At 41.6% G+C, this 19,874-nt stretch overlaps 1 protein-coding gene across 1 annotated transcript; it reads right to left on the bottom strand.

The window, feature by feature from the left end:
* Nucleotides 1-893: 893 nt before the first annotated feature.
* On the bottom strand, nucleotides 894-9,607 carry PROKR1 (prokineticin receptor 1). Its single transcript, XM_062611003.1, has 3 exons — nucleotides 9,264-9,607; nucleotides 7,086-7,762; nucleotides 894-3,173 (listed from the first exon to the last, which is right to left on the bottom strand). Exons 2-3 carry the CDS (start codon nucleotides 7,580-7,582, stop codon nucleotides 2,477-2,479), a joined length of 1,194 nt encoding a protein of 397 aa, XP_062466987.1. The 5' UTR covers nucleotides 7,583-7,762; nucleotides 9,264-9,607; the 3' UTR covers nucleotides 894-2,476.
* Between the last annotated feature and the right edge of the window lie 10,267 nt (nucleotides 9,608-19,874).

Below are 19,874 nucleotides of genomic sequence, written 5' to 3'. Positions count from 1 at the left end.
TTTGTTCCTGCCCTACCCAGTGGTCCAGCCTGAAATACTGCTTTACTGATGGAAAGACCTCAAAATGCCAAAACACAACAAAGCTGCAGACCACAAAACCTAAATCCGCAGTAGACGCTGTGGTAGCCTCTGGTTTACCACCCTTTGCAGGGACAGGGGTGCAGTGATGGCTGAGAACACTGGGAGGGCTGGACCGGAAGAGCTCACTTGGAGTTCTCAATGGGATTTTCTGAATTTTAAAGTAATTATTTCTCCCCCTTTTTTTGGTTGGTTCTATAGTGCTTGGTGGGGACTGAGCTTTTATTTTTTTTAGTTTTTAATAATTCAGTCTGAGGTACATTTCCAGGTGTGGAAAATTGTCAGCTATTTGGCTTTGTTGCACCAAGAAAAGTCTATGAATATAAGTGGAATGAGTATCAGGACACTCTAATATTGCTAGCTAAACTCCTATAATTAGTACAGGTTTCAGAAGATAAATATGAGACCATAGTTTTGGAAGAAACTGTAAGATTTCAGGAGAAGTTATAAGATTGAGCCTCTTGATGATGAAATAATGCAATGCTCTGGTCTCTTAAACTTCTTCGGCAGGCTGGGAAGCAAATGGATTTAGTACTTAGCCTATTCGAAATGTCATTTTGAAGAATGATTTTAGTAATGGTTTTGTCTAACAGAGCGAATTATGAAACCCTTTCCAGCATGCATTTTTTAAGAGCAGCTAATGACAAGAGGATTTGGGCACTTGAATGGATTTGAATATCTTTTTGCCATTAAATTTAATTGGTCAGGCTGATAGTTTGTCTGTAACAGAAATAGGAAAATTCACATTAGTCACTTGGGTAGGAAAATTGTCGCCAAGGAAAAATACAAAAACAATAATTCACGATGCTGATATTGACTCCATGTTTACTGTTTACTCCATGTTTATTAGCAGGATTTGCTGCTCACTTTAAATTCACAAATAGACAAGTTATTTACAAAAGCCACTTACTCCAAAAGTAGGCTATACCACATAGTTTAAAACAGGAAGCATTTGTCATCACAATAGAAAAGACTTCATTTCAATACACAAAAGTCCATATCTTATGTGTAGTTTACATGAGTAGGTATTACTGCTACTGTCACCTGCTTTAGCATGATTATCAGTTTAACACCTGTTCTTTAGTTGCACAAAATCAGAATAGTAAAACAGCACTGAGGGAGGAAATGCAAACTTCATCTTGAGTTGTTGCCTCACATTTGACCAGACAATGAGCTACTCAGCCAGTGAGTAGCTTGCCGAAGCCTAGAGTCTGTCTCCATTGCTTGCAGAAAGACAGATTGTCTCATGATATCTGTGCTGTTTTGGCCCTACTTGTACTTTATTTTGAAGGTGTACACAGACTTGGTAAGATATCTAAGCCTGGTTCAGCAGGGTGGAATTTTTCCCATTAATGCACTATAGATTTATATAGGTCCCACCAAAAAACAAGTTGAAACACATGAAATTCCATCTCAAGATTAGAAAACATGGTTTTACTGTGAGGGCTGTTGAACACTGCACAGATGTTCCAGGGAAGCTATAGAGTCCTCATCCCTGGAGTCAGTCAAAGCCTAACTGGACAGAGTCTTGGGAAGCCTGTCCTAGCTGACCCTGCTTGAGCAGAGGGGTAGACTAGGCAATCTTTACATGTTCCCCACCTGTTAGGTTTTGTGGTGGATTCTGTGAAGAGCTCAGTGGCTTGAGGCAGCAGAAGCTGGCCTTAGAATGCCTCAAGGTGAGAGAAGGGAACAGGTCCCTTCAACATGTAACTGTGCCATTTCCAAATACATAATAGAGTAACACTACATAAAACTACAGAGTGGAATATTGATAAAATGTTCTTAAACAAGGTATCACAGGAAGAAACTTGAGATTTTCACTAGACTTTGAAACAGTATTTAGCTTTGTAGAGAATGTGCCTTTCATAAAAGCATGCTGCACATTGGACAGCAGAAAGCTGGTGCCCTGTAGACTTCAAGGAGCTTCATCATGAGGGGTAAACTGAGAGGCTAAAGAGTGACATGAAGCAAAATGGGCTTTTTTTTTTGCCATCCTTCTTCCTGTGAGCAGAAGGAAAAGGACACCAAATAGCTTAAAGGTACAAATGATAAGCTAAAAGGGGTTAAGAGATTTCTCTTGAGAAGAAACAAAGGAACATCATTGCTAGGATCAGCAATTAACTCTTCCATCGTTGTAATAGGCTTTAATGCATTTAACCTTTTTGTTTATCTTAAATTTTAAACAACTCTGAAATGAGTGTCTACATCCCAAATATACAAATGGCTGAAGCACAGCATCAGTCCGAGTTACAGAATTATACAGCAGTCCAGTGAAAAGAGTTCTGGTGGATGTGCATAGTAGGCTGCTTTTCTAGGACTCTCACCAATGGTGGGTATTGCCACAAACAAGGGAGAAGCTTCTGAAGAGGCATTATATGAGATTATAATGGCAGAAAATTTATTTCAGCTTTATGCAGTCTACTTCCTCTGTGACTGGCATTGCACTTGTTCTCAGATCTAAATCTGTGCTAGATTTGCTTGCACTGTATGTTGATCTCCATCTGAGCAACATGATCTTCTTGAAATACTTCATGGTGTTATTTTTTACAGTTACAAAACACATGGTGTTTATCATGCTGTTACTCATAGCAATGCATTGAACTATGTAAAAAGCAGTAAGATAATGCTTCTCTTTCACAAAGATGGTGGGGAAAAAGTCACGGACAATTGTGAAGCCATAGAAAGGTGCCCAGCAGAGAACATAGGCAGTCAGGATGCACATCAGTACCATAACAGTTTTTCTTCTGCATCGTAGCCTCTTTCTGATCTGTTCTGTCTGAAATCCTGGTACGGTTTTAAACCAAAGCTCTCGAGAGATCCTGGCATAACACAAAGTCATTGTAATCACAGGTGCAACGAACTCAATACCAAAGATGAAAAGGAAGTATGATTTGTAGTACATCTGCTGGTCAATTGGCCAAATTTGACCACAGAAAATTTTCCTCTGGTTTTTAACTATAAATAACACTGTTTCAGTAGCAAAGTATGCAGATGGGATAGCTACAAGTATGGAGACGATCCAGACCAAGGCGATTAGGAGGGTTGCTGTTTGATAATTCATGCGTGGTTTCAGTGGGTGAACAATGGCCAGATACCTAGAACAGACAAACACAAAGTCTGAAGACACTCTTGATCAAAGCACAGTTTGGAATACAGAGTGGACAGAGTTAGGCAGAAGGAAATTGCTGTCATTCTTAAGAGAAGGAGAGAGCCTGACAAATTTATCTGTGAGGAGAGTTAAGAAAATTTTCCAAAGTAGCAGCCAAGAGCCGAGTTCCTAAATCTAGGCAGAAACTCTGGAGCGAGTGGCTGAAGGTTGGGACAGTAAGTACTTGGCAATCCGAAAACCTGAGCATGCATTAGGGTGTCTGAGGGTAGCTTTAAAACTTCAGTCTTAAACTCACGCCTGTTAACAAGATCAAACTAGAAAAGTTGCAATTTGGTATCATTAAGCTTTTCCTTTTAACACAGATGACATGTCTGGGAGTTGTAGAAAGGGGAAATAGAGGTAATATGCCTGTTACTGACAAATATGCTTGCAGGACCGAGCACAATATGCAGGTGATGTACCCAGGATGTGCCATGATACAGCATCAGGAAATTATTTGCTGGAAATGAGTTTGAAATGTTACATAATTACACCTAGTTAGGTACAGGCAAAAAATACAAACATGTAGAAGCAGGAAAATGTTTTCCTGAGCCAGAGAACTATTTAAATATGCTTTTTCTTACCAAGGAGCAAAGAGCTGAAGCTGATGTTAATGAATGGATATGGGTGAGTGTGTTTTCAAGCCACCAGCAAATGATTGTGTATAATTTGTCTGCCCTTGGAAATTTTTGTTTCATGTATTGGAGGAGAATATTGCTAATTAATCTTAAATATGCTATGTTAAGTAATATGCCAAACCATAAAACTTGAGTTAAGTATTTGCACTCCTTATGACTGTAAAGCTGCAGGGTGTACTGTACTGGTTCACAAAAAAGTGAGGAGAAATGAAAGTACATTACTTGAAAGGTTCATCAGTTGCCCTCAATTCAGCTAAAAGGGGGCTAGGACCAAATGGCATTCACTCTGGATATTGGTTTATTTGTTTTTTTTTTGGTTGGAGTTTGGGTGGGTGATTTTTTAAGCAGTTATAGATGCAGTAAGAACTTACATTAGCGTACACTCACAAAAAGATTAGCATTTCTGCTAAAAGGAGCTTTTTTATCAGAGACATTCCAGAGTTCCCACTACAATTGGATTTAACACAACGGGTTTTTTCAAAACCTGGAATTTCTCGTTCATCCAGAGGCTATACATAAAGAGCATCCACAGGATATATTAATTCTAAAATAAAATGGAAAGTCAGTAGTGCTTTTCATCAGCCAGATCTTATAAGCAGATGAATTGTTCATCACTCTTAACAGTGCAGGCTAGATGTCAAGGGGCAGCAGAATTAATCAGCCTCATTGTGATCTGATAAATGAATATTTTTAGATCAGACCCTGTGGAAACAAGGTTGTGGAATAATGTATGTGTATGCATTCATAAGTATGAATATCTGCTCAGCAGAACTTTTGGCTGGATGGGGTAAATCTCTACAAGAGAGTCAGGAGGGAGCTTTTGTGGTAGGTTTTCCGATTCTCATTGCTTAGCACACTTGGGCTGTTACTGTGAAATGGTCCTGGAGCACATGAACTGAGTTGAGATGAAACTGCCTTGGAAGATGTGCTCCAAACTTGCGCATGAAACACAGCAAGTGCCCATGAGTATTCGGTCCAGGGGACCCACCAAAGCTCCTCTCCCAAATATTTACAGCATGAACTTTGGATCCTTAGCATGAACTCTTGCTCTTCAGATCCTGTCCTTTCACAGTGTATTATTTGCTAGTGTAAATGTGGCCTTAAGTATGCAAAATTCCTACTTTTCATGTGAGTAGACATCAAGGAAGATGAAAGGGAGCCCCACATGAGGGGAATCCTGTGGGACAGGTTTACCCTCTCTACGAAGGTGAGTCCTTCCAAATGGCATGGTAAAACTTTTCTTAGGAGCTTATTCTTTTTAGAGACTGAAGTCAACAACCCACATGACATAACCAACATGGAATGGTTGATTGTTAAATGAACAAGGTTTCTCTGTTTACCAAGTCAAAAGCTCACCAAAAAAACCCAACAACCCAACAAAAGAACAAACCCTGCAGTGGAACTATAACAGTGTGTTCTTTCAACAGACTTCACTGATTAATTATTTCCAGGATTGTTTTTAAAGATGCCTGGGGAGATACGCTGATTTGTTAGCAGGCATAAGGGCTCAGTGACCCATGTTACTTCATCATTCTGGGATGCACTAGTAGAGCTTTCCAAGAAAAGTTTTTAGAAGTTGAAGAAGATAAGTAACAGAAAATGGTAATGTGTACATGATAATGTTTAGAAGCTTAACCCTGAGCCCTCAGCTGCTGTTCTAAGGTTGTTAGACGCTTGTTAAGAATTTGTTTCATAGGAGCTGATTGGACTTTCTGCCACACCAGGACATCTCTGAACCTTCCCAGAGTCTTTCCGCAGACTTCTTTTGACATCAATAACAGCATAATCAGTTGCACACAGGCTATGACTATACAACCATCAGCAGGATTAACTGACCTGAGCCTTTCGGATCAGGTACCAAAAACTGTGAAATATTAGACTAGAGCATAAAATGGCACATGAGAGAAATTGAGGGAAAAATAGGGATGGGGGGGGGGGGGGAATCATACAGTACATATATACAGAGGGTATACAGAGATGTAGATTGTGTTTGTACACAAAAAATGGCTTGTTGTGATGTCTTTTCTATTAAGAGTTTACTCTGAAGGTCTCTGGCTTTTTATGATGGCTGTGGGCACCGAGGATCAGCTTCAGGCTGACATTAGTCTGGCACGACTGATGCGGAGTCCACAGTGCATGAGGCTAAGAGAGCAGGAGTAATAAGAAAGAATATAGTTACATTATATTGTTAAAATTCCTTGCCTGCAGCATAAAACTCAGGACTCATAAAACCTCAGGACTGCAGCATAAACCAGGTAGTATAGCAGGTAGATATCATTATGTTCTGCTTATTTCAAATCTGTAGAAAAATCTCTGCTAAACTGGGTTGGAAGAGCATTTTATCACTTTCTGGACAGTGCCATAAATGACCTATGGGTCTTTTGTGACTTGCCACTGTGTCATCCTCAAAGAGGTGTAAAGAGAGAGGACAGCATGAGAAGAGTCATTTAACGGAGAGGAGAGTCCTGGCCACATTCACTGAACATCCACTGCTGGGATGGAGCATCCAACCAATACCTCAGTACTATCAAATGGTTAATTTAATGATTGTTGGGTTTTTTTCTCTGTACAGCATGATAGGGAATAAGAACTCTTCTTTGCAGGCTGCACAGAAGTCTGATTTTTGGCTCTTTCACACCAAAACAAAACCTGTGAAAATATAATAGAGGGAGAAAGAAATATCCAGTAAGGCAATAACCCTGTTGGAAATTCACTTGTCAAATTCTGTATCACCAGTCAACTATTTCTCTTGCTGAAGAGTATTTACTTTACTGTTTAGAGTCAGAAAAGCTATGTAGGCCAGTAGTGAAAGTTCCTTACAGATGTATGGGTTTGGATAAGGATTATATAGTACTGATGAACACCCTTTCCTCTGCATGTTTCTGATTTGTCTGTTTGTTTCTCCTCTTCCCCTTATTTTATAAATCCTCTCCTACACTTGAATCAAGCATATTTTTATGAAAAAAAAGAACATTTTAATAAGTCTGTCCTTCTCACCTGAAAAGTTAAATCAAGAAATTTTCACCGAGCTTTCTCTGGAGGAATGTCATGACCTTATGTGATAAAATCTTTATTAAATAAGACACCCAGGTCTGCATAGTACCTACCTTGGCACCAGCAAATCCTGCAGAACAGCATACCATGTTAAAACCCCAGAAATCTGGACAGTCAACCTCAGAAGTTCTGGCCATCTCGTGTAGTAGCCATAGCACCCCACTTACCTGTCAACAGCAATAGCCAGGAGAGCATTGGTAGAAACATAGAGGGAGACTGTCCGTAGGTAGTTGACTGAGGCACAGAGGATGTGGCCATGCTCCCAGGACAGCTGCCTCACCACATAATAGTCCATCTCGAAGGGACAGCACACGATAGCCACAATGAAGTCAGAGATGGCCAGGTTGGCAATCAGCAAGTTGGTGAGGTTTCGCAGCTTCTTGTAGCGGGCAAGAGCAGCAATGAAGATGAAGTTGCCGATGCCACACACCAGCATGATGCCAACCAGAGCCACCCCAATCACAATCTTAGCTGCAAAGAAGGTTCTGGTTTTGGTCATGTCATCTTCACTGTCCAGTGGCAGGTCATAATCACTGTAGCTGAAATTGAAAGGGAAGGAGAAGTTTCGCAAGGAGGTTAAATCCCCATCGTGGAGATTGTAGATTGCAGCAAAGTTAGGGTTAACGGTGGCATTTGAGTTATGTTCAGCTTGCTCCATGGCCATGGCTGTCTTGTTATGGCGTATATGGCTTTGCTGGCCCTCGGTTTCGTATTGGAATTACCGAGTGTGGCAGGGTACAACGCTGGCAGGCAAGAGACCTCATCCAGAGTTTCCTTCTGAGCAGTGAGTCACCTTGTGTTTGTCCCCGTAAAATTATAGAGCAACAGCCTCATTTATCTCCTTCTGTGGGAGCAAAAAGAGGAAAACATTTCCTGAGAGGAAATTACAGAAAAAATACTGTGCTGGATCCAGAGCAATAGCAACATTATTGCCCCACAGCTCTATTGCTGGCTGTGTCCAGTGGGAAAAAATACTCTTCTGTTATCATAAAACCCCTTGAGTTGTGTAATGCACCAGTTGTTACACCCAACATTTTTATTTACCAATGGTGAAATTTTGTTTTCAGCACACAGTGAAATGATTATATAGGAGGAGTGTAAAATCCAGTTTAAACCTCCACCAGCCTTTAAGCCCACAGTGCTGTCATCCCTGTGCAAGGTAAAAAAGCTAAAATGAGATGACATCTCAATTTGCAGAAGGGTATCTGATGTGCCTTGTGGACGAAAGTTTTTGCTTTATTCTCGATGTGTCATTCAGATTGATGTGGTAGGTGAGAATTAAAACAGGACTGATGTCCTGGCTCCTAAGTACATTTCTTAATTAAGCAAGAGTTGCCAAGCCCCAGGAAAATAGTGAAGCCAGCACTTTCCTTTTGGCAGCCATTAACTGAGTGGGGGAACCAAATTTTCAGCCAGCATAATCCATTATTGCTTCTCCCAAACCAGTGGAGCTCTGCCAATTTGTGTAGACAGGATTTTGTCCCATGAACCAGCTTGTAGGGCTTTGCATCCACAGACTCCTGAGGTGAAAGGGAAAATCTTGCTTAAACAAGATCCTCTCCCTGTGAATGGTATATTTGCCTTCCCAGCAAAGTGCCTTGAACTTTTAAAGACTGGGAGGAACAGGCTTCCCCCTTTGTACTGCTGCTTACACCAAATGTTACAAATTCATTTATTTTCCACACTGATGTAAAAAAAATAATCTAACCTACTCCCTAATTTTGCCTCTTTAACAAAATGCTAGGAAGGCTGTCTTTTTGTTTCTTCCCATGGCACATCTAGAAATCCTCGCACCAAGCTCCCAGCTGGCAGGACAGTCCCACCCCATCCTAGAAGAGAATCGGGGGTGTTACCACTTCTCTGCATTGAAGCAGTAGGACTTCAGAGCGTTGGATGCTATCAAACAATGTCCAGCATGGCTACAAAGCACAATCTACATAGCAGAGCTATTGCCCCCTTCTTTCCCTGGAACCCTCAGCCCCTCATGTACCAATACTTAATAAATTTCTAAGAGAAACTCTCTGGTAACTTCTGTCTCCACATTGCTTTTCAAACTGAAGAGTTGCAGAACAACAGAGTAACAGAAAACTAAAGCCTGAAACTAAATAACAGTTCAAACAATTGACTGCTTTCCAAGACATCCCCACAGCTGCCTGGAAATGTGAATGTTCATTTAAGAGAAGTACTAAATAAATACTTGGATGCAAAATCTGTACATTGGTCAAAGCAAGGTGTAGCATCTGTTCCAGACAGGTTTCCCTGCAAATTGTCAAGAGAGAGCTTTAAAATAAATACAGGCAACACAACCATCCACAAACTGACATAACACAACCAGCTAATTGTACCTGCTCTCATCTTCTTGGAGTTCTCAGGCACCACGGGGATAGCCTCCAGGTTTGTCCCCTGCAAATGTGCTGCTGTCACAGGAGCAGAGAAAGGATCACTGGAAGCAGCCAGAGGACTTTGCTGAACGATCATTTCTCTCCCAAGCAGGTTTGCCCTGCTGCTCAGGGGAGGATGGCTCCGCTGGCTCTGTGCATGCATCTAAAGCCTTTTCTCAGTGGGAGGCACCTTGAAGCTGTCCATGCATTTCTGATTTTAAAGAGGCAGTGCGATATGGAGACAATAGAGCACAGCCCTTTTTTGCTCTGCTTGAAGCCCCCTGAATGCATCAATCTGGCAGAGTGGCTTTGTTACCAAGTCTGAACATGGGAGGTTTAAAATCCCAGTCTCCACTTGCTCTTTGACTTTTGTCTGTGCTGGGCAGCAGCTACCTACACCTGATGTGACACAGACGCAAAACACAGACCTCCCAGTGAAGAGGAGGGAGAGGAAGGAGGGTGAATTACTTTTGTAGGGACCTTTCTCTGTGTATCTCTCCCTGTCTATTGTCTTTAAGACTGCAGCTGTGGCAGCTCCTGCAGAAGGAGGGTCAAACATTTAATAGCTGTAAATCAGAGGACCCCTGACAGCTTTCCTTGCCCTCTCAGGGAATTACTTAAGAGTGGATGAGGGGCAGTGAATCCTTAAGGACTTGGTGTCCTTTGCTAATGCTGCCTCCTCATTGCTCTGAAGCGCTTGCACCTCGGGGGGCAGTTTTCCTGCTTCCCAATTCTCCAGAAAGAAAGGAAATGCACAGCAGATCCCCAACCTCCAGTGCAGCTCTGGGCTTAATCACATTAGATGATATTTTCCAAGGTGCATAGTTAGGACACATTACATCGAGCATCAGTGGATGAGACCACAGGCACTGTTGAAGGTTATGAAGAGCGTAGCACGTTTGCAGAAACCTAGCTTTCAGGAACTAGTGGACACATAGCTCTAGAAGAAAAAGAAGAGGAAAGAAATCTGTTAATATGAAATATGTCTGGGGTAAAAGGGCCATGAATGTGACATTTCTTCCATGAAACCTGTGGAAGGTCAGAGAGTCGCCACTATCCGGAGCCAGCAGACAGAAGTGAGAATCTCACAGTGTATACTTTGCCTACAGTGCAATAGGTGAAAGCCATCAAGAGAGTTTAATATCCTGAAAGGGTGCAACCAAATGAACAATGAGGAAATCAGATGCAGTCTGTTTTTTGAGTTCTGTCACAAAAATGTAAACATAGTAAGTATAGGGAGAGGCAAAGTGAACTTAATGCATACATCAGCACCATGTGTAAAAGATCACTAAAATGGGCCACATAAACTTTATATGTCCCTTAAGAAAAGCTAGTGCACTGAAGGGAGCCCTTGCAAGCTTTACATTAGGAAGATGCGTGATCTCTTTAAGGCTTTCTTCAGCTGTCTCACATTAAGTTATCTAGTGAGTTTATCAATCAGCATGATACCCAAATACTTATATTCCTTTAGGCTGTAACCTCAGCTGCTACAGAACTGTCTATCCCTATTGACAGGTAGTATTGGAACCCTTATAACTACAGCCCCTTTATGCTCTAGATTCGTGCTCTGTATGTAGCTTCTGTATGGCAGTTATTCATCTACCATGCTCTGAGTAATTTTGCTATATGTGTTAAGCTGTTTCTCAGTAAATACTAGTAATATTGTGAAATTATGTGATTTGAATGTGCTGCGCAAGGCAGTGCTTTGTAGTTGAATAGAAGTTGTTGAATGGACAATGAAACCAATAGTCCTGACACCTGCCCTTAGAGCCAAATGGGGAGAGTGAAAGGTAAAAGATGGGTTTAGAGCTTCCATAACTGTCCTGATAACCTGCTCCACTACAACAAGGGCTGGTGGTAATGGCAAGACTCTAAAGCCATGGGGAATGTGGAGGAGGATTTCCCAGCTATAGATGCTGTGTAAAAAGTCCTAAAGGCTGCCTTCAAAAACCACAGTCTCTTGTGACTTCTGGTGTAAACTGCTGAAAGAGCAGCTCCCTGGGGTGGCCAGGCTGCAATATGGGCAACCATCTTTGTCTTTCTGTGCACAGCTGGGATTTTCAGCCTACTGCCATTGCTCAGCCCTGAGGCTTTGCTGTCTACAGGTCTCCTCTTCCTGAAACAGGGCACTAGGAGGCTTGCGGAGACTGAGAGATCCGTCCTCACAGCCCATATGTGACATCCATTTACCTCATGATCACACTCCATTACATTTTATTTCAAAGATCCCATTGTTTTGTAGAACACATGATTCTGGTGTTGGAATTCTGCATGGGACATCCCTGGAAAGGGACTTTTTATAAGATCAAGTAGCAATAGGACAAGGGACAATGGCTTTAAACTGAAAGAAGGTAGATTTAGATTAGATAGTAGGAAGAAGTCCTTCATTGTGAGGGTGATGAGGTACTAGAACAGGTTTCCCAGAGAAGCTATGGATGCCTCATCCCTGGAAGTGTTCAAGGCCAGGTTGGATGGGACTTTGCGCAATCTGGTCTAGTGGAAGGTGTCCCTGCTTGCTGCAGGCTGGTTGGAACTAGATGATTGATAAGGTCCCTTCCAACCCAAACCATTAGGTGATGATGATGACAAGGTTTCTCCTTGATAGCATTTATTGGTGGTTCCCTTACGGTGTCATAAGTTTTGACATAGCATCACAATGCATTTTCTGAGACCAGTGTTACCAGTTTGATGAATTCAGGCTGAGAAAGAAAAGTTGATATTGAAAGCTACTGTGTCAACAATTTACATTCCTGTTTGTTTTTTTCATTAGTCTGTTCACAGTTTGAACGGGAAGTTATTTGGAGGCTAAATGATGCAAAAACATTGCGATGTAAAATACTTGTTTAGAGACTTTCAAATAATGAATTTCTAAAGCTAGCATTTAGCCTGGCAACAGACCTAAAGGACTCTGGCCTTTCATTTCAAAACAGTAAATTCACCAGCTACTGTCAATTTTTTTCCTAATTGCTAAATAAATTGGACTCTGAGTGAGGTAATTAATCCTAGGGGACTTACATAAGCTTTGCATAAAGTATAGTTGGAGTTTTACAAAGGTTGGTAATGCAAATCGGTTGGTGAAATGTGACAAAAGCATCAGGCATCCTGTGATTTTCTGGAAAAAAAACCCCAAAAGGTAGCAGCACTCATGGGTTGTGTATTTCTACTCAGTATTCTAAGCAGACATTCAGCTCAGGGGCTTTTCTACATCTAAGAGTGTGTAACTGACAGCAGTGTTTGAGAGGATACCAGACTTGCTTACGTAAAGAGTTAGGTATGTTTTTCTAATACATGAAAACATGCCTTGTGGTACTAAAGGAAAACAACTTCTGGATGGAGTTTGGCAAAAAGGTGCACACAGGAGTAATCTCGCCATACTCAGCTGTTCCGATGGTGACTTGGGCTGTGGAGAACTCCTGGAAAGGAGAGAGCAGAGATTGCAGAACGCAGGATCAGAGAGCAGGAGAGAGCAGAGCCATTATTAATGGATTATGTCATCATGCTACTTTTCTCTTACCCACTTTTCCCTGCTCTTTTACGGAGTGTATCACTTCTTGGCTTGGGAAAAGGGGCAAAGCATCTGAAGGAGCAGCAGTGTGGGTTGTCAATAGCCATAGGCACACTCTGCAAAGAGGGTTGTCAGCACTGTTTAAACAGCAGACATGGCGCCTTCATCCAAAAGGTTTTTCCCTTTCAGAGCTGCACGGGTTTCTGCAGACAGAGGCATTAGGGCAGATCTCACAGCCAGATGACACCAGGCTTAGGAGTGCTGCACAGAGCTTACTTAATGGTACAAGGTGACCCAGGTGAAATCGGCAACCTTCTTCCAAATAGAAGCCCCTTTCCTATTACTTGTTTCTTTTGTTTCACTTTTGAATTCTCCTCCAACGTGTATTTTTGGTTTTTGTCATCTTTGTTCATAATTTTGTGAATGTGTAAGAACAGGATGTTTATTTTGCTCAGCTCACTTAGCATGGCATTCTTCCGTGAGAAGCCCACCCCTGCCCTCAATAATTGTCTCTGAAATACGTAGAAATATCTATAAGAAGCTTATAACTGTCAGTTACCACCCTTACTTAGAGAAGCCCATCTTACCCACAGCAAAAATGACAGTATCTGGGGCAATGTAGAAAGCAGAGACGAGCCCAGGGACTGCGCACAGGTCTGGATGCCACAGTAGTTAAGACATGAATGACCACAGAAACAACATTTCAGTCTTTAAACATTCAATAGTTTGTTTAATTATTAACTATAACTCTTTTTTTTTCTTTTCCTTTATTTATGATGTTTTTGTTAGGCTTTGTGATGATTTTTTTTTTAAATCAGCCTTCCTTAGAGCAAATGCCTGTTACCACAAACCTTTCTCTGGAGCAGAACCCCCTTGAAAGGCAAGTTTTAAATGCTTTTCTCCCCAAATCCTGCCTGGGCACACTCATAGCTTGGTGGATACTGATGTGCCAGCTGTGGGCAGCAGCAGTGAGCAGCAGTGCACCGCCTTGCTGCTGCAGCTAGGCAGATGACTGCTGAGACAGCCTGCTTTGCTCCACTCACTTACCAGCTTTGTTCTCTGCTGAGACTCTTCCCTGTCACAATAGTCCCAGTCAGCTCTTAGGGGTTGCTTAATTTTAGACTACAACTCTTAAGACCATTTCCAGAGATTCTAAAAGGCCATGTCACTGTAAGTTCGGTCTGTCCTATGCCAGATATTTGGAATAACAAAGATGAGTGCTTGGAAACTTTTGCCAATTGGAGATAAAAATCAGTTTAGCAAGTTGAAATGTTCTGGTTTGATACTGGCCTCTAAAGGATGTTACTGCAATTACTTGGTATTTCTAGGAATGCCTTTTCAAACTTAAACCTTGGAGACTTTACCTGGAAACTGGGTATTTTCCTCTGCTTCTACCTCTGTGCTCGTTGTACAAAAGAACACTTACTAGTCCAGGTTTACAATTGCAGAAGGTAGTCAGGTGTTTTCTTTATTTCTGAGCATTGTTCTAAGAGAATGAAGTTGAAATAATAAGTAGCTCACACAGAACAACCTTTTGGAAAGAGGTTTTAGGATTATTCTCTAATCTCTTGTTCCCGGGTTGTGTTACATATATACAAATAATGAGTGACAAATGGTTTCTTGGCCTGTTGGTGAAGAAAGTTTGTAATGTGGAGCTCATGCCTTCTGTATGAAACTGTTAAATGTTTCTTAGTCGCACCAGATAAATTAAATTCCTCATTTTAATATCTCTGATCCAGATCAGAAGTCTGCATTTGGCCTCCTCCTCAGAAGCTCTTTTACTCATACCTCATATTCAAAACCTTTGAATTTAGAAATATCTAAAAGGAGCTTAATATGTCCTATACATAGTTAGGCTCATTGCTCCTTTGGATTTTCAGAGACAGTCTTGTTTATTTTGGATCCTACTCAAAGACACACTTGGTGCATATTCTGTTTCAGTGGGTGCTATGAGCTGCAGAATGCCTTTGGAAATGAAGCAGCCTTTTAATTGGAGTACTTCAGTAGGTGACAGACCTCCAAGGAAGTCAGCAGGTTTTTGGAAGGATATAAGTGGGAGAAGCTGGATGCTGCATTTGTTAAAAAAAAATTAACCATTATCTGTTGCTACAATCTCAAATTTAAGCTAAACTGTGGGCACTTTCCTTTGCCCTTTCTGTGCTCTGTTGGCAAAGCCCTTTGATATGTATTATCATCATCTTCTTTTTTTTTTCTCTCTTTTTATTCCGTGAACATGAATTTCTGTTCTTTTGCCACAGACAGAATCCTGCTTCTTTATGTCTCTCCTTTTGAATATTGTGGTGGTTTTGCCATTGTCACTGGCATTTCACCCTGTATTTCCATGGCAGGCAGAATGGTTCCAAGAATTCTGCTGTTCCCATAATCCCACTTTTACCTGAAAGACACCCTCCTTTTCCTTATTTCTACCATCTCAGCATGAACATACAGACCAGAGCATGTCTCTATGAAGCACTTTTATGTCAAGCAGCGTGCAACTTATTTGCAATTAAAGATCTGCCAGGAGTTCAGTGTCAATCTGAGAAAGATTAACAAACTGTGAAAGCTTCATTGCCGGTATCATATGTTGCTGGTTGTTTCTGTACACACTTGAAATAAATTCTAACCCAACAGAATAATGTCTAAGGGTAGTTTCATTTGAAGCTACTTAGAGCATGAAACCATAGTCTTGGTGTCAGGATGAGTCATGAAAAGCTGCAATTACAACTTATTTCTGACTTTAAAAAAGGTTTTTAAAGTTCTTTTGATGTGGTGTCAAAACTGTAGGGACAGATCAGCCATCTTTTCATAACATTTTTGAAGTCTGAGGTGGCAATGTAGAAGTGACTGCTCTGATGCTCTAACAGGAGATGAAAGGTATGTCCGTGCTGCCCAAACAAGGTGGAGATGAAATAAACCCATCCTAGAAGATACACATCCATGTTTTGGGATAATGGCTGTGTCCCTCTGAGCACCCCAGGGCTATGGTGGAGCATGCATACTGCTGCCAGTCCATGGCTCTGTGGGAATAAAGATGTTTTGGGTTAGGGTCAAAAAAAGGCAGACCTTAACCTGAGAAAGACAACTCAGGGGCACAGATGTCAGAGCCAAGGGCTCAACATCTCCCCTCTTAGTATGATGTATGATAGTTAAATACCATGGGGCAGAAGCAACAAAACCCCCACACTGAGAAAGGAATCTCTTTGCCTCCCCGCCACCACCAAAACAGCAAACCTGTCCCTCTCTCTGCTGGTGGTTACAGTGATCCATTGCCCATGAAGCAGTTAGTGATCCACAAACCAGGTAACCTGCATAAGCATGCTGCCCTGTGCCACATTCATAACTTGGATTCTGTGCCTGTGTGATGCTGTGCATATCCCCTGCTGCAAGGTAATCTTAGTCAGCTGATTGTAATGAAGGAGCCTGCAAGCTTCTTCCCCTCAGTATAGGCAATCATACCACCTGTGTGCCCTTGTCTTTAACTAAAAGTGCAGCGACAAATTCTCGTATAAACATCCCTTCTGTCTGATAGGAGGAACGGTGAACAGAGCTGTTTTCTTTTCATAAAATCCTGTCCAAGGCCAAAGCAAGGTTATCTCTCCGCAGATGGCATCAACATGGTGTGCTGCACCACGATTGAAGATCTGTTCAATGCTGCACAGCTCAGGGGTCCCACCATCTGAAGGGAGGTAAGATTATCTATACTATCCTCTTTGCAGTGTTAGCTCTACTGAATGATGTTTTAGGTGATGATTCAGAAAGTTTGAGAGCCTTGCTTACTAGGATCACAACAAACTAGCACTTCCTGGTTCAAAACAGCGGTGGTCTGCTTTCACAGAATATTTAGCAACAATGTGGACAGATGAGAGGCAATACGAGAGTGTTCCGTGGCTAAAGCTGTGTGAGAAGGGGCAGCCCCCCATTCCAGAGTTACAAGTTCTTGAGGAAGAAAATGTGAAGCAAGTCCCCAACCTTTTCTACAGACTGTTGTTGCTGGCACTTGGCAGAGAACAGAATTTGCAGGGAATGGTATTAGCCTTTTGAAATCAAACTCCATTAACTGCAGGAATTTTAAATGACCCACTGCACAGGGATTGTGACACAAAAGTAACTCAGGAAGAATGGGCTATTCAGCCAAAACTGCATTCTAGCTCTAAATCCATGAAGCCGAGAGATGCCAATCTCTAGAAGTTCTTTCAGGAAGAAATTTAGGTGTTCAGAGGTTACCTGAGCCTGTTGACTATTGATACCAAAGTAAATCGGTAGGAATTCACTTTGAAAAATAACATCCTGTGGCATACGATGCACAAAGGCCAGCATAGTGGATCTGGTGCAGGTTTTGATTCAGAGCGTAACTTAACTGCTGTGAGACGGTTTTTGGAGGAGTTTCTGTCCATGTGACTGCTGATGGACAGCCTGCTCTTACCCACAGTATTTTTCTCAGCAAACTTTTGTTTAAATGAGCTTGACATTTTAAGCCCCAAGTTTTCCCAGAAGAAATATTTCATATAAGCCCAAATGGCCTTTTCAAATGAAATTGTTTATTAACCGATTTGTTGTCATTAGCTACCAGCAAGCCCAACTGTAAAACACTTCTAACTATACAAAAGAGCAGTTTCCTAGTACCCTAAATTATGTAATTTTGCTGCAGGGAGTTCATTTTGAAGAGGAAAGGATGACAGATTGGTTATTTGAGTACCATTCAGAAGGTTTTTTAAAGCTTCATTTGCTTTTCAGACTTACTAATGTTCTCTGAAACCATTGTCAGATGCCTTTCTACCCAATACCTGAAACATTACCTTACCACTGGAAGTTTCTACCTTGCAGTTTTCTACCTCTTGCTGCTGATAGAGCTGGCTGCATATTCCAGGTCTGTAGCTCCCTGTTGAACCTGGCACACCCTTTAGCCAAAGATAAATATAATGAAAGAAAGGTGATGGAAAGTTTCCCCCTCCCTACTATGTAGGGACATTAAACAATGTTCTTTCTGCCAAGGCAAATGGATTTTCCTGAGCTTTCTGCATTGGTTTCCTGGCAGGAGAACATTTTTTACTTGTATTTTTATTCTGTTTAGCTGATTGAGTTACAAGGTCATTTGGTAAAGCCCTCAGAAAACTAGACCATGTATAAATTTATTTCAGCCCACTTAGTGAACCAAGGTGCAGACATGATGATGTGAAACATTGCGTGAAGACCTTTGGGAGGCAAGGAGCTTGCTTCTGTCCCCTGCTTAGGAAGAGACATTTCAAAGTACACAAAGTCAAATGACCAGTGCTCCCCAGGGTACATCAACTGATGATTGTCTTCAGGGTATGCACTCTTTTGCAGTGAGATTTGACATCCTTCAAATATAGATCTGACTAATGAGATTAAGCCAGGAAGTCCAACAGCAGTCAGATGGAGGTGTGCCAGTCTGGTCCTATGAAAGAAAGCTCCTCCTCGGCTGCAGTAGTACCAGTCATAGGAAAGTCTGTAGATAGGGCTGACAAGTCAGCAGGGGATGCTGAGCCCTCACCTATACCAATAACAGGTCCACTACCACTTCTTATGCATTGAGGCTATTCAGAACAAAATACCCTAAGATAACTTTGATCATTTAGAGGGTTGTTGAAGCAATGCTTTAGAGTTCCTTCTTCTACATGCATTCTGCACTTTTTGGGTTATTTTCTCTTCACTAATGAGAAGAGAAATAGCAAACTGTTGCTGAGCTCTGGTACACAGGTCCTCCTGCCTGAGGCAACCCTTCTGCTGGACTTTTAAAGAAAAGTCTCTTGGTGCTGGTGGGGTGGTCTCAGTCTTGAGCCGTCGTGCTGCCAGGCAAGAGTCTTTAACAAATCCTGCAATTAAAATGGCAGGCAACACAAATTGCCAGTCATGAAAACCAATTCTTTTCTGCTTCATGAAGGTGAACAATTTAAAAAGATCTAATCCAGAAAAGATTAAACATTAATTACATTAGTTCAATCGCCTAGGGTTGCTCAGGGATGCTAAACCTCTCCAGAAGGCACACAGGCAGACAAACAAGTTACTGCTAAGCTGGGTGGGGGTAGAGGGAGGTAGTAAGGGGCTCTTCCATTGTGCTCTGTGAATGCTCAGGCACCATGGTAAGTCTGATGCAGTTAATTTTCTGTTATGAAATGATGTATTTGAAACCGCTTGGAAGCCCTCGCTGTCTGTCAGTGCCTGCTGCACTGTGCTGCCAAATAAAGTGACAAGATCTGTCTTCAAAAAATTGACATGATCTAAAATGTAAGGAAAAAATGTTTCTACTCTTGTCCAGCAAATGTCATCCAATGGATTTCAGGAGCGGCTCAGATGTTCTTCATGAGATTGTGACCTAACAAATAAAGGGAAAACGCCTCCAAACCCTTGAATTTCCTGTGAGCTTCTGCAAGCTGTCAATACTAGATCAAACAATTCTCTTTGTCTCCCAAAGATCAAATTTAACTTTTAATATGATGATACCTCTTTGCTCCTGACTGATCATTCCCATGAAAATTGGATGAAATTGGGGTTAGTAGAGCCTACAGGCCTATATACAAATGGCTGAAAAATTCCACCCCTCCACCCTTCAGTGTACATCAAGTATGAGTTTACCACAGTACTAAAAAATCAGTATTCAGGTATGCATAGTTTTAAAGGTTATATTATTTTTGTCATCCATTTGGTGGGTAGAAATGATGAATGATGGGATGAACCTCGTGTGTCTCACTCCTCTGTTTGCTTGCCTTGAAGCTCGAAGTGATCAACCATCACTGTCTGCTCTGAGAAATTTTGACCTAGTAGTTTACCCTAACAAAGAGATGAACTTTGTATGGTCCCCTCACCGCTCTAAGCATAAAGCTGCTTTCTCAGGGATGGGGGGAATAAAATCACACCTTTAAATTGAGTTCCAAAAAAAAGAAAAAGACACAATGAACAATCCCAGTTCTTATAAATACTGATTGCACAAACTCAGTATTAGGCTCTGTAGGCACTAGTAGCTTCTAATGACCCTGATTAGCCCCACCTGGAGCCTCCATCTGTAATCCTGCCCAGGAACCCAGGAGCCTAAATTCAGGAGCCAAGTTCAG

This window comes from Pezoporus occidentalis, unplaced genomic scaffold (genome assembly GCF_034315485.1).
Source record: "Pezoporus occidentalis ecotype Australia unplaced genomic scaffold, CSIRO_AGI_Poc_V1 ctg10, whole genome shotgun sequence".
In the NCBI taxonomy this organism is placed as follows: Eukaryota; Metazoa; Chordata; class Aves; order Psittaciformes; family Psittacidae; genus Pezoporus; species Pezoporus occidentalis.
Note: the sequence above shows the minus strand (reverse complement) of the source record. Positions and strands in the feature narration are given on the sequence as shown.

Coding starts and splice junctions, on each gene's coding strand:
- PROKR1 (XM_062611003.1), bottom strand. CDS start 7,582: ATGGCCATGGAGCAAGCTGAACATAACTCAAATGCCACCGTTAACCCT. Junction 3,174..7,085: donor CTGGCTATTGCTGTTGACAG/GTAAGTGGGGTG, acceptor TGTCTGTTCTAG/GTATCTGGCCATTGTTCACC.